Here is a 25,278-nt window from a genome sequence, read left to right as displayed (position 1 = left end):
AAAATTAAATCTTTAAAAAAATAAAAAATAAATTAAAAAAATAAATACATGGAATTGTTTTAAAAAAATGAAAAAATAAAAGTTTGAGTCAACTTATCAAGTTGAATATTTATGCTTTTATGACAGGTTAAAAGAAAATGAATTTTTAAAATAAACTTTTGGGGAGAGGATTTGCAAACTAAAGATTTATAGATTGCATATGGGGAAAAATTCTTTCACTTATGAAATAGCAACAGTAATGCATAGTTTATTTTTTTTAAAGAAATTTATGTTTGAACAAATAATTCAATGTAAATTCAGTATTTCAATTTTGGGTGTGAAATAAATGTGTTATTGAATTTAATAATTGTTTCGTGTATAGCATAAACTGATTTCAGAGATGTATGACAGTTTTTAATAAATTTTTTCTTCAGAATTTTTCCTTGAGCTTTTTTTTTTTTTTTTTTTTTGGCTGTGTTGGAGTCTTCATTTCTGTGCAAGGGCTTTCTCTAGTTGTGGCAAGCGGGGGCCACTCTTCATCGCGGTGCTTGGGCCTCTCACTATCGCGGCCTCTCTTGTTGCGGAGCACAGGCTCCAGACGCGCAGGCTCAGTAGTTGTGGCTCATGGGCCTAGTCGCTCCGCGGCATGTGGGATCCTCCCAGACCAGGGCTCGAACCCATGTCCCCCGCACTAGCAGGCAGACTCCCAACCACTGTGCCACCAGTGAAGCCCGTTCCTTGAGCTTTTAAGAGAGAACTTCTAGGTTATTGCATTCTGGTACCATTCTATAAATTCTCTTATCTTTACATTTATAAAGCTCCTCTTCAACAAAGAGTTGCTGAACTTTAAAGTAGTAACTAGAAGATTTATATCACATAAAGAATTTTTTTGTACTTCTGGTATATAACTCTAGATGAACAGGAAAGATACCAACCTACTTCTGTTTTTGTTGACATGGTCCTTTGACTTCAAGCGTCTTAAAACTTTCATGGTTTAGTCTAGCTAATTTGAATTCACTATAAACAAGTTTCATCTGATTTTTGTCATCAGTGTGACTTGTATAACTCATGAAAAGATGCTTATCTTGGTAGCTAAGCAAAAATAGGAAGCACGCGGAGATAAAATAAGGCTGAATCAGTAAGGGCTACAAAGAAAGAAAGAACGTTGAGGCAGGTGAGAACTCCAAGGCTTCAGAAATAGGTCCTCGGGGAAGGAGATCTAGGAACAAGAAATTACCTGAAGCAAGAAGGTGTTAGTTGTCTCCTCTGTAAGAAATAAAGCGATAGAAATTAGAGTGGTGGTGAATTAGAGTTAAATGAAATCATTTAGGAAATAGAGTTGCAAATTGGCTAACCCTGGCAGAGTAAACCTAAAAATATGCAGATGATAATCACAAAATAAAATTTATGAGAAAACACAGCCTAAGATTAGCAGTCTCCTAGTCATTAAAGCAAACCTTGACTGTAGTGTGCGTTCTCAGTAAATGTGGGTTGAATGAATGAGTTTTTGAAAGTAGCTTCAGTTTGCAAAGTAGATACTGATCAGGAAGCAGAAATTGGTTGGTGGGTAGGTTACAGTGGGAATTGTGCAAGGTTATTGAGTAACAAGATCAATTACTCCTACCTAAGACAGGAGAAGCTATCTGAAACACAAAGGAAGCCAAATTGGTTGGGGCCACCTAAACGAAGTTTACTACTTCATGCAACAAGTAGTTAAGTTCCGTGCTAGGTGTTAGTAAAATACGGGTGTATGTGTGTGTGGCTTGTTGGGGATCCTCACTAGGTCAACCACTGTATCTCTAGATTAAAATACAAAATTTAAGGTACATCCTCTTGTGTGCCACTGCCCTAAGTTCCTACCTGCCACCTAAATGCTGAAGAACTTATTTTGCTGATACTTGTTTTAATTTCCTCTTTTAAAAGGAATAAAAAGGAAGAAGTCCATATCTGTGCCCTTTATTGTCTTTTCTATCATCTATCCGCCCTCTCCCTCTCCCCCTCCTCCACCTAATCTTTCTACTTCCCACAAGTCACTGTTCTTTTCTCTTGCACTAGGGAGAGGAGGTTCGATGTCAGTATGTTGTGACATGTGCAGGACTTCACTCAGACCGTATTTCCGAGTTGAGTGGCTGCAATCCCAATCCGCGAATTGTACCATTCCGGGGAGATTACCTGCTCTTGAAGCCAGAAAAACGCTATCTTGTAAAAGGGAATATTTATCCAGTAGGTAGTACTTCTGCCTTCTCAAGATGGTTGTGGGCAAAAAGGGGAATGAAACAAAAACTTTTCCCGGGGTGAGAAGTAAGATATTTTGAAGGGCTTTTGGTGCAATCATTCCACCTGTTTCTCTTGTGGTCGAATCCCCAAATCTTTATTCCGATATCATAGTCATTCAATTATAATGACTTGCCCACAAGTACAGGAAAGCTTGAGTGCACCATGGGAAGGGCTGTGAAGAAAGAACCCAATTCTTCCACTTCTCTGGTGGAAGGAGTACTCATAACAGAACTTTTCATTATAGCATGCCCAGATGCCAACCCTCTTTCTCAGTTCACTGTCTATAAGTGCAGAAAAGGGGATTTGGCCACTGTGTAGTTTCATGGTGTAGCGAAGACAGAGCCGTTTAAATGAAAAGCTCATTCTTCTGTCTGGAACTACTAGGTTGAACAACCAGTATTCAGCTATTTAATGTTTTTGACCTTGCCAAAACTTCCATTTCATCTGTTCCAAGTATTGCATTCCCACTTTACAAAAGCCTGTGCTATGAAGGTGTGTTTTTTTCCAGCAGCTCTGATTTTATTTGCCACCCACATATATCCCTACTTGGGGAGGGTGGAGGTGGGGAATAACCTAAAGTAGGACAGTTGTTTTTTTTCTTTACCCAGAAAGAGGAATAGATGGGACAATGTACCTTATTGTCATAGCATCAGGTTTCCTGTGTGGCATTTCTAGGCAGAAGCATGTAAATAGAAAAGTATTATCTGAGTACAGATCAAAAGTAATGCAAATCAGATGCATGGGAAGAAAATGTTTTATATTACCAGTTGAATGTTTGCATGTGTAATAAAATGCAGTATGAAATGGGGCTAATAGTTCTTTGCTCTGTTAAATCCATAGGTCCCAGATAGCCGATTTCCTTTCCTAGGAGTTCACTTCACACCAAGGATGGACGGCAGTATTTGGCTAGGGCCGAATGCAGTTCTTGCCTTTAAACGAGAGGGTTACAGACCCTTTGACTTCAGTGCCAGAGATATTATGGATATAATTATCAAGAGGTAACTTTATTTCCTTAAAAAAATGATTTTATGTGCTTATATTTTTAATATGAGAATTTTTTCTTTCTCGATATTCTGTTTATTGGATAAATTTTCATATTTGTGATTGGTATATTGGTTTTTTAATTAATCTAAATTAAGAGCTTTGTGGAATAAGCATAACATTTTAACTACTTCAAGAACACTCTGATGAGCCAGGGTGAGGTTGTGGTTAAAAAGAACAAGACCAAGAGCCACGAGCGATCGCACATCTGAGAATCCAGATCTTGTTTTGCTAACCTTCTAGCTGAGCTTGAAAAAAAAACAGAAGTTTCTCTCAAAATCAGTAGATGGTTTGCTTTGATAAGATCATTTCAGGCGAGTCACCATGATTTTGAAAACCTCTGGAGAAACTGCTGATAAGCAAGTTTGTTTCTTTTTGTGGAAGACTAACAGTACTGCTGTGTTGACCTGGAATGCAGCGTGTTTACTATTGTAAGAAATAACCCAGTGAAGTATTTTGTCCTTTTAGCACTGTTGCTCTCTAGAGGGTTTCACATCATCAAAATCACTAGAAAGCTTTTAAAGCTATACTTGAGTTTCACCCTGCACAGATTCTGAAACAGGTTTAGGATGGGGCTTCCTAGCACGTATGCTTGTAAAAATACAGATGTACATAGGCTCCCCAGAGTCTCATGTGAGAATCACTACTAGAGCGTCTCACCTCTGGCTGACTAAAGAAAAGTAGGGTAAATGTCCCACATGTTTAATGCCGTGATTTAAAGATCTTTAATGCCTTTTGAAAGCACATAACATTGAATTAGAAAGCCTTGATGTTGGCAGGCTTTATCCTAGTTTGAATCCAGCATTCCCTGGGAATTTGAGTTTGAATGGTGTTTACTTTTAGAGTTGGGAAGGTATTCCTTTGATGAAGTTTCCTTCTTACGTAGGCCAAAAGCTGATTTTCTTTTAATATGTGGTTTTTCTGACTTTGCATAGATTTCTGTGATGCCACACCCCACCCCCAAATCTAATAGCTGTAAAGGTGTTGTGTGATAATAAAGAATTCCTTTCTTTCATAAAGATTTTATTTTCTTTGCTTTCAGTGGCTTGATTAAACTGGTGTTCCAGAATTTTTCCTATGGAGTTAATGAAATGTACAAAGCCTGTTTTCTCAGTGCAACAGTGAAGCACCTTCAAAAGTTTATCCCTGAAATTACTATCAGTGACATACTTAGGTAAGGAAAAGCCGTAAGGGTTGTAAATACAGTCATGTCCTAGGTGAACTTGGGAGGTGGGTCTGACTTGGTGACTTGTAAGCACACTTTCAATCAGTGTGTCCACTGAATTTTTGGGTGCTCTCTCTTTCTCAACAAGTTGTTCATTCCCCTTGCAGTTTGGGCATTGCTGCATCATGGCCCTTAGTGCTTGAACTAGGTCCATTTATGATTATCTGGACTACCTTACAGCATTAAGCTGAAATCTCCATTTCAGTTGTGTTATGATGCCACCTTCACCTTTGTGTCTAGCTTTCATTCATGATAAACATCTCACCTGAAGTTTTTTTAATCTCCCTGGCCACTTACTCTTGTGATTCCAAAGCCTTCTGACTTTTAATTCTGTATAAGATCATTGATCACCATGTTACCTAATTAGGTAATAAGCATATTAAAACATTATACTTTGATTGATTCTTAAAAGCTTTTAGAAACATACTCATACCTGGCATCTTACCTTGCTTCCTCTGTACTTATTTTGTTCTTTCTTGGATCCTACTTCCCTCAAGGACTATTTGTAGAACAGAAGTGGGAAATAGTATGGTAGCAATCAGTCTGAGTCCTTGCTGTGGGGGTGTGGGGCAAAGGAAGGATTACTTAAAAAAATGTTTTTTTCTTAAAGATAAAAGGCTTTCTGGACTTGATCTATACCTTGTCCTAAATGCCACACAAGCCTATTTTCTTTTTGGTGATATTTTTAGGGTGCTCATCTTTTCCCCTGAACCAGCCATTTGTTAGGCCTAATCAGCAGTGGTCTTTGAGATCCTCTCCTCCCTGAATCCATCCCGCAATGAATCTCTAGAGCACTAAGTGTCTGTCTCCTCAGTAACAGCTGCTGAACTTGCCTGGTGTAATATATCAACAGCTCGACTCTGTATCTGGGAAGAGAGCAATAATCATGTCAGCTGTCTCCCTCAGGGGAGCCTCCTGGTCTAAATCTGATTCTCATGTATCATTCTCAGACCAGCCTCTTTGAATCCTTAGAAGAACTATTAAAACCCAGCTAATGTTTTTAACTCTTATCTCTCTCAGCCCTCTACTCACCTTCTGAAATAGAAGGGATAAAAATATCTAGGCTTTATGTTCTTTCACTCACCTATAAATGAAGGCTTTTATGTTTTCAGTGGTCTGCTTTAGCAGACTTGTTATGTTTTATATCTGAAAATAGATTGGTCAAATCTAGTGTCTTTTACTGCTGTTAATATTCCTTGGAAAACACAATAGGTGGGCATAGTGAATTCTGTGTATAAATAGTTGCAGTGAATTCACTATGCAGATTTGATTACCACTCTTTTGTAGAAGCCTGAGGAAAACTCTTTAGACCAGTGGATTTCACATGGTAGAACTGAACCTTGGGGCTTGTGGGTTTTGGTGAATACCCTTGTCTCTGGGTGGAAAGGTGTGAATTTCAGTTACCAGTTTCATTACCAGGTAGTAGAAAAGGGCACACAACACTGTAGGCAGGTGCATTTGGGGACAAATTCAACCCAGTCACAGATGAGTTTCTTTCTGAAGATGGAGAAGCTGAACATATTCAGCAATTCCATTTGATTCCTGTAGCTCTTAAATGCAGGAAATTATCAGTAACAAAAAGAAAAGTGTAGAAGATATGTTTGATACCATTTATATGTTTATACTGTGTATGTATATGGATTGCACATGTAATGTGAAAATAAAAACAAACACGAGAGTGATAAACACCTAACTGAGGAGAGTGTTTATCTCCGGGAGACAAGAGAATGGGATGCAGAGAGTTTGACAGGGGACTTCTATCATATCTATAATGCTTATTTCTTAAGCTGTTTGGTAAAAAAAATATTGATGTTCATTATGTTATTCTCTGTACCTTGTTATATGCCTAGAATCTTAAATAATAATAATAATACAAAAAAATAATGTCAATAGACTTCCCACATTTTGAAGCCTAAGTCCTGTTTGCAACCAGTATAACACCATAAATGCCCTATCATTAATATTGGGGAAGAAGCATATTAGGTAGTTCTGGATAGTAAAAAAGAACCAAAGCAACACTTTTAGTGGAATGTTTAGCTCAAGATGGTGTCCTTTAGTTGCAGTAGCTACCAAAAGGGATCCAGTTGGACTTCTCATTGCCCAGCCAGAGTATCTTGGGCAATAACTTACCAATGAACATTAGATTGGAATGTAAAGTTATAACCTGTCAAATGTATGCATTAGGTATACAGACTTCTCATTATTAAATGATGATCTCTAAGGTTCCTAATTTTAGCTCTAAAGTCCTTTAATTTGTTCTGTGATTAATTTTGACATGGTAATCTAACAGTAGTTTGTATCTGTTAGCATTGTAAGGATGTAAAATATGACGACATATTTGCCAAGATCCCCTCTTTTTCCCACACTTCATTTTGAAAATATATTCTTGGGGGAATTCTGTAGTAAATTTTCAGACAAGATGTTTTCATTGTAAGTGATAGCTAAAGACTACACTACTGTGAAATGCAAGGGTAAAAGCCAAAAATCCTGCAATAAAGGTGATATAGACCCTTTTGCAAAAAAGGGTTTCTCATTCTTGGTACTGTTGACGTTTGGGGCCAAATAATTCTTTATTGTGGGGGACTGTCCAGTTCACTGTAGAATGTTTAGCAGCATCCCTGGACTCTACCCACTAGATGCCAGCAGTACTCCCCTAGTATGACAACCAAAAATGTCTCCAGACGTTGCCAAATATCCTCTGGGGGCAAAGTCTCCCCTGTTTGAGAGCTACTAGTCTAGAGAATTTGGTAACCCTCACACTGCAAAATACTAATAGGAGAGTCTGGAGAAAATATAATAAAAATCCCTTGAAATACTTATAGCTGAGAGTGCAAGAAAATAAGGGCATCCCAGAAACGAAAACAGAGAGGAAATTGAATACCCAAGAACTAGGAGGAATTAGGGCTGATGCTGACTTGGAAAGGTAGGGAGGATTTTCTGATTTTGATGTAAATATAACTGAGTTTTGTTTTAATCTGTGATTTACAGACAATAAAATATGCAGATCTTGAGTGCTCAATGAAGTTTGGAAATTGTATAAACTCATGCATGCACCACACAAATCAAGATATAAAACATTAGGGACTTATATTTTAATTGCTACTCAAGTGCTGGAAAGGAAGCCTTGGGTCTGTAAAAGGTAAAAAGTTGGAACTGAGATCCCTTTGTAAAACCAGGGACTCTGGAAGGGCTGTACCCTCAGTGAAGAGGAAGTCTAGAAAAAAATCTCCTAAAAATCTAGAACCCTGGGCCTTCCCTCACAAGTACTTGGAGTTTCAATTTGTACTACTAGTTTGATCTAGGAACTTTAAGCTGAGAAATGGATCCTGCTTCAGACTAACACTTCTGCCTCTCACTCTCTCACTTTAAACAGATTAGAGTGAGTGAAAATCAGGGTAATTTGACCACAGACTGAATATGGTTGATACTAAGCAGTTAGTAGTTTTGTATTATTATTAAGAATCCTTTTAAGAGAAATATACATTGAAGTGAAATGATACGCCATCTGGGGTTTGCTTTAAAATAATCCAGTGGAGAGAGGTAGACAGAGTGGGGATATAGATGAAACAAGATTGGCTGTGTGTTGATTATTACTGAAACTGGGTAATACATACATGGGAGTTCCTTATACTGTTCATTTTACTCTTGTACATGTTTAATATTTTCCATTAAAAAAAAAAGGTGTTCCTAGAATGGTTATACACCTGGAGTGTCTGACAGAAGCAAATATAAAAACTCTGTGGAGGGACATAATTTCAACCCAACGCCCCCTGCTGAATAGGAACTCACCAGCAAAAGTTCCAAAGCACTATAAGTGAGAGTAAGCAGATAGAATAAGTACTAGAATTAGACTCTAACAACTTTGGATAATAGTAATATTAGAAACCATAAAGTACGTATGCTCCAATGAATTTTTTTAAAAAGGGAATAAAAAAACTGAAAAAGAATAATAATTTAAAAAATACCCTAGGCAAATTTAGAAACCAAGTAATCAGAATTTCTAGAAATGAAAAATATAGTTCTTAAATTTTAAAACTCAAATGATTAAGTTAGACAGCTGGTTGGACCTCCCTTAAGAGAAAATTAGTAAATTGGAAGGTAAATCTGAAGAATTTAGAGAACAATGTTGTAAGCTAAAGATGCATCATGTGCAAATTAAGACATGGAGAAGATGAGAAGATTCCAGCCTGCATCTCATAGGAGTTCCAGAGAAGTTGAGAAGAGGCAATACTTTGAAGAGAAGTAGTTGAGAATTTTCTGGAATGGACAAAAAGACATAAAATTCAAGATGTACAGTGAGTCCCATCTGAATTAAAAAACTAAATACAAGAATGTAAATAGATTATATAACTTCCAAATAGTAGAGGAAGAAAAAAGAATGTAGAAAACTCAGTAAGTCAAGAAAGGAGGTGGGAAAACTTCAGAAAAAGATCGGGTTAAATAGCATAAAATAATATAGTTGAAATCAAATATCAGAAATTATAATAAATGCAAATGTGTTAAGACAGAGATTATCAGGTTGGATTTTAAAAATCCACCTATGTGTTAGGCAAATGCTTATTCGAAGAAAGATGAGTCCTAGGTTCATTTTAGATAAAAGACACTTCAAGGTAAAAAATTATTGTTATAAATAAGGAGGGTCACTATAAATTTGTTGCATATGATAACAGAGCTAAGAAATACAGAGAACAAAAACTGACATAACTGGAAGCAGAAATCAAATCTATAATTGTGATGGGTGATTTTAAGACATGTCTGTTGATAGATGATAGCTCAAGCAGATAAAATATTAGGTTTGAGGGGAATTCCCTGGTTGTCCAGTGGTTAGGACTCGGTTCACTGCTGGGGTCCAGGTTCAATCCATGGTCGGGAAGCTAAGATCCCCTCAAGGCACTCGGCATGGCCAAAAAAAAAAAAAAAAATTAGATTTGAATAACACAATTAAAACACTTGATTTAGGGACTTCCCTGGCAGTCCAGTGGTTAAGACTCTGTGCTTCCAAGGAACTAACATCCCACGTGCCGTGCAGCATGGCCAAAAACTTAAAAGACCAACAAACAAAACCACTTGATTTAAGGGATGCATAGAACTCCCTCACCCCCATTATAGAATACTCATGTTTTTCAAGCCCTCACAGAACATTTACTAAGGCTCAAAATGATCTAAGCCCTAAACCAGTTTGTCAACAAAATTAAAAAACTGGGCATGGAAAAACCATGTTCTCTTGTTGCAATCCAGTTTGGTTGAATATTAATAACAAAAATACCCTTTCTTCACATTTGGAAATTAAGATGGAATGGTTGACTTGCCCTATATCACCACTCCCAATTTAAATATGCTCCTGTGAACTTCTGTTTTTAGATTAACAGTAGATCCCATGTGAGTTTTATAAAATACTAAATTGTCCTATTTGGAACTGTCCAAAGATGTCAGTTGTAGCCTGTCATAGCTGTTTTCTAGCCCACAGTATTATGCCTGCCACAGAATAATAAAGCAATAAATACAACACTTCTCAGAAGAATGAGTGCCGTTAGTTACATATTTACCTGTTGTTTCTAGACATATTTAAGGGTCTAGGCCTTGCATTTCTATTAAATTTAGCTACAAATATGGCAAAATATGTGGCTACAAATAGCATTAAACAGTTAAATATAGCTAAATTCACAAATATTAAATTTTCTGAATCATTTGTTCTTTCAGTTATTAAAATAGAATTTAAAAGTATTGAGAGTTAAACAATTAAAATTTTCTATCCCTATTGAATACTTCCTATGAACACAAGTCTAGACAAGGGGGCAAAATAGGACTGTTTTATAAGATTCAGTTCTGGCCCTGAAGATGTTTATGGTTTATTTTACCTGAAATTTCAAAATTATAATATTCATCTCAAGCTGAGATATTCTGAGGGGGAATGCCTATATGTAATCATGCAAAGAAAAACCCTGAAATTTCATTAAGTGCTGAATAGGGAGCATGAAGAATTTGGTAATTTAAACATGCCATGTTAAATAGTTACTTTAGTTTGAACTAAAGTGAGTTTCTTAGAAAAAGTTAATCTTGTATATTTTTTTTACAGTTTGGATTATAGGTTTTGAATACTTGGGCAGGACTGTAGGGGATGTCGAGAACATAGTTGGTGTTTGTAAGAGGAATAAATAAATATAGACACATTTTTAACTGTAGTTAATCAGTACTAACTTCTATTTGCTTAGAAAGAGTAAGGAGAATATACTAACTAAACCTTCATGGAGAGGAAAGTTTTTATTTTGAACACTCAACATCAGTAGGTAGTCATGCCACTGTGTGTCCCCTGCATGTTGGCTTTCTGTGAGATAAAAGGAGAAGGACAAGAAAACTCATAGAGATGCTCACAACAGCAATAGGAGCATTATCCAAGAAAAGAGAGGAGAAATGCTGTTTTGATTGGTTGAGAGAAGCTACAAACACAGAATGTACAAAATAGACCACACACTGGCTAATAGGCTGTTATGTATCCTTACCCTAAGAAATTTCAGCTTCAGTCCCATTCTGCCTCTTTGTGCTGTATTTTTTGTGGTACGCGGGCCTCTCACTGTTGTGGCCTCTCCTGTTGCGGAGCACAGGCTCCAGACGCGCAGGCTCAGGGGCCATGGCTCACGGGCCCAGCAGCTCCGCAGCATGTGGGATCTTCCCGGACCGGGGCACGAACCCGTGTTCCCTGCATCGGCAGGCGGACTCTCAACCACTGCGCCACCAGGGAAGCCCTTTGTATCTGATTCTTCCTTGGAAATCCTTATAGCTCAAAAATCTCCTGTCCAGATTCCCTGCAGCCTTCTATATTACAGGTTACTTTTATTACAGAATCTTTCACCCCTGTTGTTGTAATTCTTATTTATCTCTCTACAGATGAACTGTATAGCTATGTAACTTCAGGCAAGTTACTTAATCTCTCTATTTTCTTTGCTGTTAAATATAAACTATAAACATATCAGCCTCTTAGAGTTGTTGTGAGGATTAAATGAGAGAATTCCTAGCATGGAGTAAGCACTTGGTAAAAAAATAGCTATTATTATCATGATCTCTCCTCAGCCAGGCTGAGGTCTTAGAGGGCAGTGCTCTCGTATTGTTCTTTGTATCTTCCTCAAGTGCTTATCTGCATCTGCCCAGAATCAATAAAAAGTGTTTAATATTGTTGCCTGATTTCTTGAGTCTTGCTGGTGTGTATAAGGCAACTGTTTGCAAACTGGGTTTTCTTAAGCAGTTTCAGTGGAGGCGCTTTTGGACTCCAAAATTATTTTATCCAGATTTTATCTGTAAACTTTATTTTTAAAACTAAAAAAAAAAATCTAATTTGTAAACTCAAATGTTGTAAAACAGAACTTTTAACGTTAAAGGCTCTTACTGTATTAACATGCTGTTAATTCATTTTTGTGCATTTCCTTTAATTAAGAGTGTGTCATTTCTCTTTAATTAATTGAAGGTTATCCTGATATTAAATGCTAAACAGTTAAAAATCAAAACAAACTACAAAGCCAGCATTTGCTGCCATTTGCAAATATTTTTTCCATAACTTTTAATAGTGTACAACCAAAACATAAAAATACTTAGAATTCTGTAGCGCATGTAGGAATGTAGCTGACACACATAATTCTTGCTTTCTTTACTTTGTATTATCTTGCTTTCTATTCTAGTGATTGATTGTATAATAAATTCATTTTGTAAATTTAAATAAAAATACATCTATTCTAATTAAATATGGATTTATCTGCTACTTTTGGAAAGAACCCATTTGTGTATTTTAGGGTAAGGATATATGCTTGACAGGCTACAACTGGCAACCTTTGGCTAAACACAAACCTATTGGGTTTTCACATAATTGTGCATTTAGAAGAATAAAGACTTTATTGCTTTAAGAATACTTTGAAACCACTGACACGTATGTAAAGTGTCCTGTCGCTTCTAGTCAGATGACTACCACTCTTGCTTTTGCAGAGGTCCAGCTGGAGTAAGAGCCCAAGCCCTGGATAGAGATGGAAATCTCGTAGAAGATTTTGTATTTGATGGAGGAGTTGGGGATATTGGAAATCGCATTCTTCATGTGAGAAATGCACCTTCCCCTGCTGCCACTTCTTCCCTTGCAATTTCTGGAATGATTGCAGATGAAGTACAACAGAGATTTAAATTGTAAATAATGAAAGGAGCTAGGTATGCATTTTAATCTCCACATTCAGCAACAAGAATGTACTAACTACATTCTTTAAGTTTCATTTAAGAAAAATGGTTTAAAATGTCATTTTAGATAACCACTAAATTTTTTAAATTATGTAATGTGGAAATAATGATTTTCTAAAGTCCATGCTCTTTAAAAAGGTACAGTTGTATCTGTCCTGAATTCTTGACTTTGTTAATGACCTGTCCTCACCAACCATGATCTAGAGATTTGGCTTTTTTGGAATTTCTGGGAACTACAGCATGAAAAAGTGATTATTCCCCTAACTTTTTGACTTTATAATATCTAAGCTTTTTTGTCTTTTCTAGACAAGAAAATATATTGTAGGTTGCAAACCTTTTAATTTTGAAGAGTCATAGAAAAGCTCACATCATTTAGAGCAACAGTATTTGTATGTGGGAATTTAAAATTGTTGATTCAAATATATGAAATTTCACATTTTGAAGTAGTTTGAATAAGATTCTGTCTTATCTACATTTGTAAGAAATAACTTTGCAAAAGAAACTCAAAGCATTTATTATTCCCAGTTTCTTTATAATTCACTTGGTCTGGTGTCATCCCTAAATCTAAACAGCAGTCCACAATGAGTATTTTGCTTACTCTTCAGTCTTCTGTGATTGAGAAACTAAAAGAACTTAGAATCCTGACACTGACATACAGAACTTTGTAATTTAAAATAGTATTTATCTCTTATATCTCTGTTCTTCAGTCATACCAAGGTTCTCAGATGTTGGCCAAGATCACTAATGATTCATGCCTACTTGACTTTTCCAGAATCCTATAAACCTTTATGAGGATATTTCTTCATTTGGGGGAAATACCTAATTTTGAGGCATTCACTTTTGTACACCGCAAAAGTGCCTTACAATCATGTGTATTTCATGAGTATTTTAAATTGTTGCCCAGTGCCATACTGTATACTATGTACTATATATATACGTGTGTGTGTGGTATCTGTTGAAATGATTCTTGCAATACAGAATGTTGGAAAATAGAAATATAAATGAAAATATGGTATAATGTGGGGAAACTTATTGCAGAACCACCATTTAGGTGAGAAATTTTCATCCATTCCCTCACATATGCTGTCTCTGGATTAATCTTCCAGTCTTCATTTTTTCTTTCCTCTCGTCTCTCCAAAACTGTGTGAAGGATGAGTCAGAAAGATGAGCATTTTGGTTGATAGCAAAACTTACCAGTTTTCTTCCTTTTCACTTTAAGCCAATGATTACATTGAGCTACCTCATCAATTAATTTGAAAGGCTACACATCATCAGCTCATGTTACAGAATAGCACATCTCAGGTGAATAGATTAGACAGTTCTTCAGCACTTGGGATGAGAATACTGAAAGCAGTTGGAAAGTATTCACAGAGGAAACAAGCCCTAATGGTTCTTCATAACAACCGATTCTTCCAAGAAATGTGATACACAGGGTATTTTCTGTTTCATTGCAAGACTATTAAGAGATGGAAAATATTACAATTCTCTATTTCATTAACAGTAAGATTGCATATACACTAAGCTGTGAAAGACTGAAGTTATAAAAATAACTACCCTAATTAAAGCAACCCCCATTCCATTTGGGTCTTTACTATACCCCAAAAAATACAAGTGAAAAAATTATTGAAAGCGTTTTGAATGTGTAGATTATTCTATTGTAAAACGTTTTTATTTATGTCAATAGAGTTTTGTTGTGGAATAATGCTATAATATTTAAAAGTTTTGTGTATTTCTAAGAGAGAAGAATTGTATATTAATATTAAAAATATTTTAATGAGCTTTGGTGTTGTGAACATAAATTTTAGTTTCATAAAAACTCTGATTCAGTACTTACCTGGGAGGGGATATACCATGATCATGAAGGTGGTTTTCCCAGGGTGCAGCTCATGCATTGCACTCCGGATGTGCTGAGCCCTGCAATTTCCCCAAATGTGGGAAACTTGGCTGCATGATGGCTGCATGGGAACTGTGTTTGAGCTTTCCCCTGTTTTTTTCTGTTTTAACAATAGAGATCCTTCAAGACCGTTTTCTAGGGGTCCAGTGGTTGTGTTTATCTAATACTGAAGAGAACCTTTAGTGTGTCATCCATTTAATGTGGGTACTGGATGGTGGTTAATATGACACAGGGATATGGAGAAATAAGGATTTTTTAAAAACTCTGATTCATATAAATTTTGCGCTATCAGTAGGCTTTAAATAGCAGCCAACCAAAAGAAAAAAGCTTGTATTTGTGTATAATATAAAAATGAGGAAGAGTAGTTTATATTTTGGGTAAAAAGTGGAACACTAGGAACTTCCCTGGTGGCGCAGTGGTTAAGAATCTGCCTGCCAATGCAGGGGACACAGGTTCGATCCCTGGTCCCGGAAGATCCCACATGCTGTGGAGCAACTAAGCCCGTGAGCTGCAACCACTGAAGCCCACGCGCCTGGAGCCCATGCTCCGCAACAAGAGAAGCCACCGCAATGAGAAGCACGAGCACCGCAACGAAGTGTGACGCCCACTCGCTGCAGCTAGAGAAAGCCCGTGCACAGCAATGAAGACCCTACACAGCCAAAAAAAAAAAAGTGGAGCACTTTCCTACTTACAAAAAATGGCTTTCCATTTGGTAGTGGTAGCAATATCTGGCTGACTTCAGTGTCATCCTCATACCCAGAGTACCAGGGAACATTATTTCTGTTCCATAGTAGAATGTGTATAACATACCAATACACAGTGCTTTTTCCATGGAGAGGAGGGCAATAAGTAAATCTTTTGGAATTTCATACAAAATTATTGTTCCTCTTGGGAAGACATTTTTGGTATGCCACCTCTTACACGGGGTTGGGGTTCTGGGCATGAGCCTCCCATATGGGTTATAGGGCAAATGATCTATCTGAGTGCCTGCTCCAATTTCTTTCCAGCGGGTGGACTGTTAAGAGGACCAGAGTTAGCTACAGCAACGGACCATGAAAGTGAGTGACAACAACATTTATTGTTTCCTGTGGCATTGCTTTGGTTTGCTACTGACTGGCAGCACTTGTAGCTTTAAATAAATGGAGGAAGTAGGAGAGAGTAAATGCGAAAAAAGTTAAGTCCTTCTTGAAAATGTTTTTCAGTGAGAGAATTTTTTTTGTTGTTGTTGTTGTACGCGGGCCTCTCACTCTTGTGGCCTCTCCCGTTGCGGAGCACAGGTTCTGGACGCGCAGGCTCAGCGGCCATGGCTCACGGGCCTAGCCGCTCCGCGGCATGTGGGATCTTCCCAGACCAGGGCACGAACCCGTGTCCCCTGCATCGGCAGGCGGACTCTCAACCACTGCGCCACCAGGGAAGCCCTGAGAGAATATTAGTGGTAAAATTTTTACTGCCTTTTAAAATTTGAGATGTGCTTGGGTCATTCAACTTATCTCCTTAAAGCCATTCTAAATTCTAAAAAGACAAGTAAAATTACAATGAGGTATCACCTCACACCGGTCAGAATGGCCATCACCAAAAAGTCTACAAATAACAAATGCAGGAGAGGGTGTGGAGAAATAGGAACTCTCCTACACTGTTGGTGGGAATGTAAACTGGTGCAGCCACTATGGAGAACAAGTATGGAGGTTCCTTAAAAAACTAAAAATAGAGCTACTATATGATCCAGCAACCCTACTCCTGGGCATATATCCAGAGAAAACCATAATTCGAAAAGATACATGCACCCCAATGTTCAATGCAGCACTATTTACAATAGCCAAGAGATGGAAGCAACCTAAATGTCCACCAACAGAAAAATGGATAAAGAAGATGTCGTATATATATACAATGGAATGTGAGCCATAAAAAAGAATGAAATAATGCCATTTGCAGCAACATGGATGGACCTAGAGATTATCACACTAAGTGAAGTAAGCCAGACAGAGAAAGACAAATATCATATGATACCGCTTATATGTGGAATCTAAAAGAAAAACAAAAAAGACACAAATGAACTTACTTCCAAAACAGAAAGAGACAGAGACAGAAAACAAACTTATGGTTACTAAAGGGGAAAGGGTGTGGGGGGAGGGATAAATTGGGAGACTGGGATTAACATATACACATTACTATGTATAAAATAGATAACCTACAAGGACCTACTGTATAGCACAGGGAACTGTACTCAATATTATGTAATAATGTATAAGGGAAAATAATCTTAAAAAGCATATATATATATATATATGTGTGTGTGTGTGTGTGTGTGTGTACAACTGAATCGCCGTGCTGGACAACTGAAACTTATACGACATTGTAAATGAACTATACTTCAATAAAAAATTTTAAAAATAAATTCTAAAGACAAGTAAAATTACTATCAAATTCTTAGTATGATAGCATATTAATTTTAACTCAAATTTATGATTGAGTTTTCGTTATATATCCATAGGCCCTCTCTCTCATGGTATCAGTGTGTTTAATACTTCTATTTTCAACACTTGAAGCGTGTGTTTCTAATGAGGTTGGAGTTTTTCATTTAAAAAAACAGCTTTTAATTAATATTTTGAATAAGTACAACATTCATATAGTTGAAAATTCAAAAGTCATAAAAAAGTACACAGTGGCAAGTCTCCCTCTCTCCTCTAGCCCCCCAGTTCTTATCCCTGAGGCATCAAAACTTATCAATATCTTGTGCAGCCTTGCAGAAATATTTATATATAATAAAATACTGTCTCCATTTTTTTTTACACAACTGGTAGCATACTCTGCATACTGTATTATACATCCTGCTCTTTTCGCTTTGCGGTGTATCTTGGAGAATGTTCAAGTGGCCTGAACACAGTGGCCTGGTTCTTTTTAGATGACTTTATAGGTTCCATTCTCTGGATTTATAATTTGTTGAACCAGTCCCTTATTCCTACTGATGATTATTTAAATTGTTTATTTCTAGGGTGTTTTTTTTGTTGTTGTTTTGCTGTAACAAACAATACCGTAATGAATAATACTGTGCAAAGTCATTTCACATATGAGCAAGTATACCTATAGGATATATTCTTAGAATTTATCGGGTCAAAGGGTATATGCCTTTGCAACTTGGATGTTGTCAAGTTGCCCTTGATGGAGATTGAACCAATTTACCAATCTCACCAATAATCTATCAGAGTACCGGTTTCCCCATATTCTCACCAACATAGTATATAATCAAACTTTCTGATCTGTGCTATTCTAATAGGTGAAAAATGATAACAGTATTATTTAAATTTGCGATTTTTGTAATATGAGGTTGCGCATCTTCAATATGTTTGAGACATTTATATTTCCTTTTCATATCTTTTATCTTTATTTTCTTATTAAGTTTTAGTCTTATTAATTTGCAGGAATTCCTTTAGATGTTAGGGAGATTAACTGTGTAGGAAATGAGTTGCGAATATTTTTTCCAGTTTGTTATTTGCCTTTTGGCTTAGCTTGTGGTGTTTTTCTTTGGTATACATTTAAAAAAATAGAATTTATCAATCTACATTTTATATCATAGTAGAAAGGTCTTTGTACTCCAAAGTTATAAACAGATTATTTTATGGTTTTATTTTTTACATTTAAATATTTGACACATCTTGGCTTTAGCCTAGTGTAGAGTATACAGTATTGATCCAACATGTTTTTCTAGGTGGCCCATTTGTCTGGTTGGGAAACTTTTTACTGGTGTCATTCTTGGATTATCTTCCACATGCACGTGGATCACATTTCTGTTTGCCTAGCCCACAGATCACAACTCAGATGCCTGTAGAGACTAGGCAGGTTACATAAAAGGGTGAAGAGTGCCAGCTGGGGAGTATAGCCAACTGGAAACGGGATGGCATATTTTTCTAAAGAGGCAGCCACTACCCCACTGCCTGCTGATTATTCCCTTGCAAGAAGCATCAGGGCCCAGTGTTGCCAGATCTTTGTCAAGAGAAGCTGAAAATCCAGATTTTTATATGAAATCTCTTAATTTTAAAATATTAACAACAGTTTAAAAATTTTAAATATAGCTTTGGTTAAACAAAATGTGTCTTCAGACCTGATTTGACCCAGAGAAGGCTTCTAACCTCCTTAGCCAAGAATGAAACTTCCCATTAACAACTTTACTCTCCTACAAGAAAATACAATCACAGTCCAGTAGTTTGACAGCCTAGCAGTTTATAGCTGGAGTTCAGGAAGAGAGAGAAAAGTAAAGACACTATATAAGCCAAGATCTTTGCCCTCACTGATGGAAAGATTGGAGAGATACAAGAATTTCCCTATCTTACCTTTATCCCAAGTATTGTACGTGGGAATGTGGGTGTGGCCATTATATATATATATATATATATATATATTTTTTTTTTTTTAAGTACGCGGGCTTCTCACTGCTGTGGCCTCTCCCATTGCGGAGCACAGGCTCCGGACGCGCAGGCCCAGCGGGCACGGCTCATGGGCCCAGCCGCTCCGCGGCACGCGGGATCCTCCCGGACTGGGGCACGAACCTGCGTCCCCTGCATCGGCAGAAGGACCCTCAACCACTGCGCCACCAGGGAAGCCCTAGAGATATTTTTTTAATTGAAGTATTTCTGATTTACAATATTAGTTTCAGGTGTACAACACAATGATTCAATATTTTTTATATATTATGCTCCACTTAAACTTATTACAAAACACTGGCTATATTTCCCCGTGCTGTACAATATATCCTTGTTGCTTATCTATTAGAAAAGATTCTTGATTCAGTGGATACTTGGATTAGAAAAATGGTTGAGTGGATACTAAATTTTCCAACTCTGCCATTATGATTTTGCCAAAATGACAAAATGGTGCTTGTTTTAAGGTAGGATAATTGCTCTGCTACTGATCTGGAACTGAAGCGTGGCACAGACTTTTTTTTTTTGGCAACCTGTTCTTCCTTTCCCTTCCTCACTGCTAGTGGCTGGGAACAATGTACTGTAATTCATGTATGTTCTCAGCGTCTTTAGTGGGATGAAATTTATGTTAATGATAAAGTTTCCACAGTCTTCAACTCAGGAAAGCTTAAGGTCTGGGGATCTTTTTTGGGCTGCTAATGAGTATGGCTGGCCCCAAGGGCAGATCCGGGTTTTGTGGCGCCTGACACCTCCACACCGCCACAGTTTGGAGGACACCATTAAGAAAACAATGCAAAAATATGGGAAGTTTTACCAAAACGGTATGAAATTTTTGTGAACACATAGGGGCTCATGCAAGTGAAAGACCTTTAAGTTCAAGCTTGATTAACGTTGCCATCTGCCTTTTTTGGCCCTACTGTGTGCTAAGGGCTTCCCACTCCTCACTTCCTTCAGTCCCCACAGCACCACGCTATGAAATTGTTACATATACAGAATAGCCATGTAAACACAAATACATTAAATATCTTGTCCAGCCGGAAAGTCCCTTTCTCTACAAATCCCTATACTGCTTCCCATGACGGAGTCCTGGGGCTCGAGGAGTGCCATCGAGTCAGGATTGTCTCGGGAAGATCGAGAGGAGGGAGAGTGTGTGTAAAACGCAGTCAGTGAGTTGCGGAGTCTGTCTGGAACGTACACCCAGCAAGCGCCCAGGAGACGCGCACTCCTGCGAGGAGGCCTCCGCTCCTGGCCAGCCCCTTTGCCCTCTCCGCGGCGCGCATGCTCCGTGCGGGGCTGCTCCAGCTACACGGGATAATGAGCGCGGGGCGGAGGGGGCTGGCCGAGCCGCGCTTGCTGGGACCCGGAGCTTGGCGGCGGCCCTGGGGCGCTGTGCGCGGCTGCTGAAGGGGCGGCGGCGGTGGTGGTAGCCAACGCTGTGCGCACCAGTGTGGCTCTCTCGCCCGACGCGCGCGCCCGGTCTGTCCCCAGGGCCCTCTGGAGGTGACTCGGGTGGGCCGGGCAGGGCGGTGTTGCCGGTTGGGAGGGCGGAGATGAGGCGATGAGGAGACAAGCCGCCGCCGCCGCCGCTCTCTGCTTGCCGCGGCCGTAGCGGGAGTCCGAGGAGGGGAGAGGCCAGCTGTACCCCCGCCGGGTTGCGAACCCAGACAAAGGAGGAGGAGCCGCCCGAGAAGCGGGCCAGCACCGCCGGGAAAGGAGGCCACCGCTTCGGTCGCAGCCGGGGGCCGTCCGGGTTCACGGGCCGCCGCGCTTCCTCTGCGGACTCTGCACTAGGCGAGGCCGCGGGGCCGAGGAAGCCGCCCCCGGAGCCCCCGCCCGCCCGCCGGCGCCGCCTCCGAGCCGCCTCGGCCGTAGCCGCGGCCCGGGCAGGAGGAGGCGGCGGCGGCCGGCGAGGCGAGGCGGCCTGCGCCCTGTCTGTCAGGCCACCGGCCCGGCCCGTTTCGGCCCGCGGGCCGCCCCCGATGCGGAGGCGCTGCCGCCGGGGCCATGCAGCAGGCGCCGCAGCCGTACGAGTTCTTCAGCGAAGAGAACAGTCCGAAATGGCGGGGACTGTTGGTCTCGGCCCTGCGGAAGGTCAGTGCTGGTGCCCGTGCGGCCGCGGGGCCCCCAGGGAGGTGCCGGGGCAGAGGCGGGAGGCAGGCGGGCGGGGCGCGCGGGCCGCGGCCCCTCGGACGCTCTTACGGGGAGCTACACGCCCTCCCCGCGCTCGGGGCCCGCAGGCCCAGCACTTTTTCTCCGGCTGGCGATGGGGGCGCGTGATTGCCTGCTGCGTCCAAAAGGACGTTTTCTCAAGTTCTTGCTTTGCCCCGGAAGGAAGGTTTTGTTATGATCATAAAACTGGATTTCACGTTGCAGTCATTTCGTCAGGCGACTTCCGCCGTTGACCAATTTGTTGTCCTCAGGCTGGATTCGGGCAAGAGAAAGTCCCGCTGGTATTTAGACAGTTTCTAAAACAAAAGCACATTTCTAGCCTGTGTAATTACTTTTAATTAAGTTCCTTGGGGCTGCTCCCTTAGTCGATTTGCCCGTGAAGGGGATCCACTCACCTAAGAGGTGGTGACTTTTTTTTTTGTAAGATGGATGTGTTTCTCGAGAAATGTCAGTGAGCCATGATATTGCTTTGAACAATTCTTGAGGTCAACTTAAAGTGCCTCCTCCCTTCCTGCAAAAGGCGTCCCCCCTGTTTACGAGAGATTTCCCTTGTAGAATTCGGTCAGTTTCTTCACTGAGTGCAGTTTAGCACTTAGAATCATTTTAAGGGGACGAAAAAGGAGCAGCTCATAAAAATGAATCTTTTAAGTTTGGGTGCATCACTAGGGTGCATCTCTCCTGTAGATGGTGTCAGTTTTCGTCTGCATTTAGGTAATAATCATACTATCATTTTTATAATAAAACCTTTTGTAAGGTCAAGGCATTTAAAGAGTGTAAATGGGTGCAGGAGAAGATACCATACCTACTGAGCGTGGGTTTTCCTTGCTAGTGATTCAAACTTAGTCCCTTCTACCTTTTGTGGAAAATAACCAAGAATAAATTTTAAAATAATAAAGAATAAACATTAATTTAAAAGGCTGCCCTTGGAAAATAAATCTTCATACGTTAAATTTCTACAAGTGAAAGGAAGTAGTATATTAAATTAAAAACATTTTCCTCATTCATTCAGAGTTTTAGATTTGCCATTATTTTCATAATTCTTACGAAGAGATACTGCCTCCCTTGGGCCAAACACCAGCTAGTATCTTTTTAAAGAATTTGGTGGAGGTGGCTAGGAGCAGCTAGACAGTTATCATTTCACAGGTATATTAGGTGTTAAAAGTATTAAATTGACCTTCCTTTTGTGGGCAGCCCGATTCTATAAGGAGAGGGAAAGAAATGGAAAGTGTGCTGAGTGGTGATAATGAAAAGCAAAGGGGGAAATGCTTAGATAGTAATTAAATCTTCCACCACATAGAAAGAAGTGTTGAGTACGGTTATCAGGTAGGCCTGTATTGTTGGCAGTGTGAAGTAGGTCTCCACCTACTAGTATTTTCTGGTAGCAAATAGAATTTGATTATGTGTTGCATAACTTATTCAGTAGGTAGCTTTGACCCTAATAATCCGTCATGCACAAATACAGATTTGTATCTTCAGGTTAGCCTGGAAACAAAGCCAGCATTAGCATCCAATCCTAGTCCATTGCTTTGAGTCTGGTATTTTGCATTTATGTGTTGTGCTTGTTTTCTTGGAACTCAGATGCCTTGTAGATCTCTATTTTCTTATTCCACAGTTCTTGTACATCCTTTGCTTACGGAATAAATACAGCAAAGAAAATCTGGTCTTTTGAGGTGAATTCAAGAAGCAGTTTCTATTTAACTTATTAATTTACTGTTATTCTAGAATTGAGGTATATTCCTATGGAAGACACTTTTTATGTTTTTGGAAAGTTTTTGGTGTTCATAATTCAGATTATGTTCAGTTTTGTGGTATTTGTGGTATTGCAACATGTAGGTTTGTAGTGCTTGCTAAGAGTTTTAGTTCTTAAAGAGCTCAAGGTTCACTCTTTGAAGGATGAGTTAAATTCTGGTCTATACTTGCCACCCTTGTCTTTGTACACTGAGAATTCCTACCACTTATGGGGAGGCTCTGTCTTCACATTCAAGGCATCTAGAATTTGATTTCCTTCTACCAGCTGACCAGATTGTTACAAAGACTGCTAGGATTAATAGTAGATGCAGCAATAGTATTAGACTACTAAGATTTTTCTCCTCCAGTTGGTGTTGCCATCAAACATGTGTACGCTAGTTTCATTTAACATTTATTGAACACATTTTAGGTACTTGGCACCAAGCTGGATCCTAAGAATACAAACATGAATAAAAGTAAAGGCCTTGCTCTAAAGGTGTTTACCACCTAGACTGAAAATTATAAACTTTGAGGTTTTGGTTTATGTAAATGAGATAGCAGTTATGAGCTCAAGGTTTTGTAAGGAATATCTCTGTGTTTGAAAAGAACAAGGTTGTTTAATTAACTCTGTGAGGTTAGTTCACTTGGGCATCTTGATGGAACCTCCAAAACTGTTAAAATATAATTTTCAGAAAGGTAAAGTCACAACTCTCATACCAATGTGAACGAACATGTATCAGTAATTTTGATTCAATTTACTACTTAATGAGGGAACTCATGAGATCTTAGAACCACTTCAAATGAAAATTGGAGGAGGTAGGTATTTATAGGCAACTTAATAAAAGAATATTAAAGTAAGATTTTGGGGTTGGACACAAAATTTGTTAATGTCCTACAAGAACATAAGCAGTAAATTTGGGATTGTCTTTCCTGCTGATTAGGTTTTGCATCTGTACCAGACAAAAATCTCTAAGTTAATCTGATCAATTTGTAAAAGAGCCCAGTCAGTAGAAAGTAATCAAAGGTTCAAGCGTAGCTTGAACTGTGCTGAAGAACACCTAGTTATCTCTTTTGCTTATTTTCAAGTTTTGGCTGATTTTTCTGGAAACCAAAAAATACATATATTTGACCAAGTTACTATTACTGACTGAAAACGCAAGGGATTTTTTTAAACCAGCATTAAATATTCATTTCACTATGTAGAAGAAACACGAGCATTGAGAAATAGATTTAAGAAAAAATAATTTTGGAAATAGAAATGTGTTGTTCTTTAACTTTTTGTTTTGTTGTGCTGCTGTTCTTTAACTGTTAAAACAGAACTTCACCTAGGACATTTAAGTACATACAGAACTACAAAGGGTAAAGTAGAGCTAAATGACACTGCTAATGGATAATACATGCATTGTTAACATTACTGCTAAATTATGTATCTTTCCTAAAAGAGCCAGAGACATAAATGCCTTCATCACTATTCCCCGAGAAGATTGAAGCTATCATATTACTCGGAGGAAAAAAGAGTGTGGGATATATTTGTAAATGCAGCTTATTACCTGTGTCTTTGAAATGCCTGTGGTACTTTGTGCATGTGCTATTCGATTGTATGCTGAGAAAAATCAGTGTAGGCATTCTATATGTGGGAAACATGCCTTAAAATCATTTTAGCAGGTATTTTAGTCCCTGGTATTTCTGTGGTAGATGCCTTTTCTGTAAGGCCTTATTCACCAGGCTAGCCAAGGAAGAGAAAATGTCTGTCGTTATTATCTGTAGTTACAAATGTCACAGAGAACTAGAAAGAATTGGTAGAGTTACCTTGTTCCTGAGTCTAATTTCATTCAGGTTAAATATTGACGTCCCACCTCAACCATTATAGTTTGCTCTTAGATATCTGTTAAAATTCAAGAGGTGTGAATGTTTGAGTTAATTAATAGCAGTCTGTGGCGGGGTGGGGGGGTGGGGGAAGAAGGTTGAGGGTTTTGATTCAGAACTGCTTTTGTGAAATCTGAAAGAGTCTAGTGTTTATGCCTTTGTACTAATATCTCTTGGAACTATTTTAGAAGATTGTGCTGGATCTTTCCTGGGGCCCAGAAGAAAAGCCTGGGGGTCCTTTGAGAAAATGAAATTGGTGTTACTGATATAAGAAGGTCAAGGAAGGCTTCTTTAAGGAAGTGACATTCATGCTGAGCTCTGGAGGATATATTCATATATTTATTGAGTGCCTCCTGTGTGCCAGGTGCTGTTCGTGGTACTGAGGTTGTAGCAAGGCCTTGGTCTCATAAAGCTTCCATTCTAAATGGCTGTGGCAGAGAGGCCTGGGAGAGGCAGACAGTAAAGAAGTTAAT

General features: G+C 38.9%; 2 protein-coding genes and 1 non-coding gene across 6 annotated transcripts in view; all 3 read left to right on the top strand.

Annotated features, from left to right (window-relative positions):
- L2HGDH (L-2-hydroxyglutarate dehydrogenase) overlaps positions 1–14,510 on the top strand; it is a 51,087-nt gene extending 36,577 nt beyond the window's left edge. For all 3 annotated transcript variants that reach the window (XM_030854911.3, XM_070044960.1, XM_070044961.1), the window contains 4 exons: positions 2,035–2,202; positions 3,097–3,254; positions 4,340–4,471; positions 12,494–14,510. In XM_030854911.3, the coding sequence (XP_030710771.2) occupies positions 2,035–2,202; positions 3,097–3,254; positions 4,340–4,471; positions 12,494–12,689 (654 nt within the window). In that variant the 3' untranslated portion in view covers positions 12,690–14,510. The remainder of the gene's footprint in view (positions 1–2,034; positions 2,203–3,096; positions 3,255–4,339; positions 4,472–12,493) is intronic.
- Positions 14,511–14,559: 49 nt separating this feature from the next.
- LOC115852469 (U1 spliceosomal RNA) lies at positions 14,560–14,720 on the top strand. Its single transcript, XR_004039151.2, has one exon. It is a non-coding gene; the product is annotated as a U1 spliceosomal RNA (small nuclear RNA).
- Positions 14,721–20,943: 6,223 nt separating this feature from the next.
- SOS2 (SOS Ras/Rho guanine nucleotide exchange factor 2) overlaps positions 20,944–25,278 on the top strand; it is a 99,361-nt gene continuing 95,026 nt past the window's right edge. For both annotated transcript variants that reach the window (XM_030854909.3, XM_030854910.3), the window contains exon 1: positions 20,944–21,133. In XM_030854909.3, the coding sequence (XP_030710769.1) occupies positions 21,047–21,133 (87 nt within the window). In that variant the 5' untranslated portion in view covers positions 20,944–21,046. The remainder of the gene's footprint in view (positions 21,134–25,278) is intronic.

This window comes from Globicephala melas, chromosome 2 (assembly GCF_963455315.2).
Source record: "Globicephala melas chromosome 2, mGloMel1.2, whole genome shotgun sequence".
Lineage (NCBI taxonomy): Eukaryota > Metazoa > Chordata > Mammalia > Artiodactyla > Delphinidae > Globicephala > Globicephala melas.
Note: the sequence above shows the minus strand (reverse complement) of the source record. Positions and strands in the feature narration are given on the sequence as shown.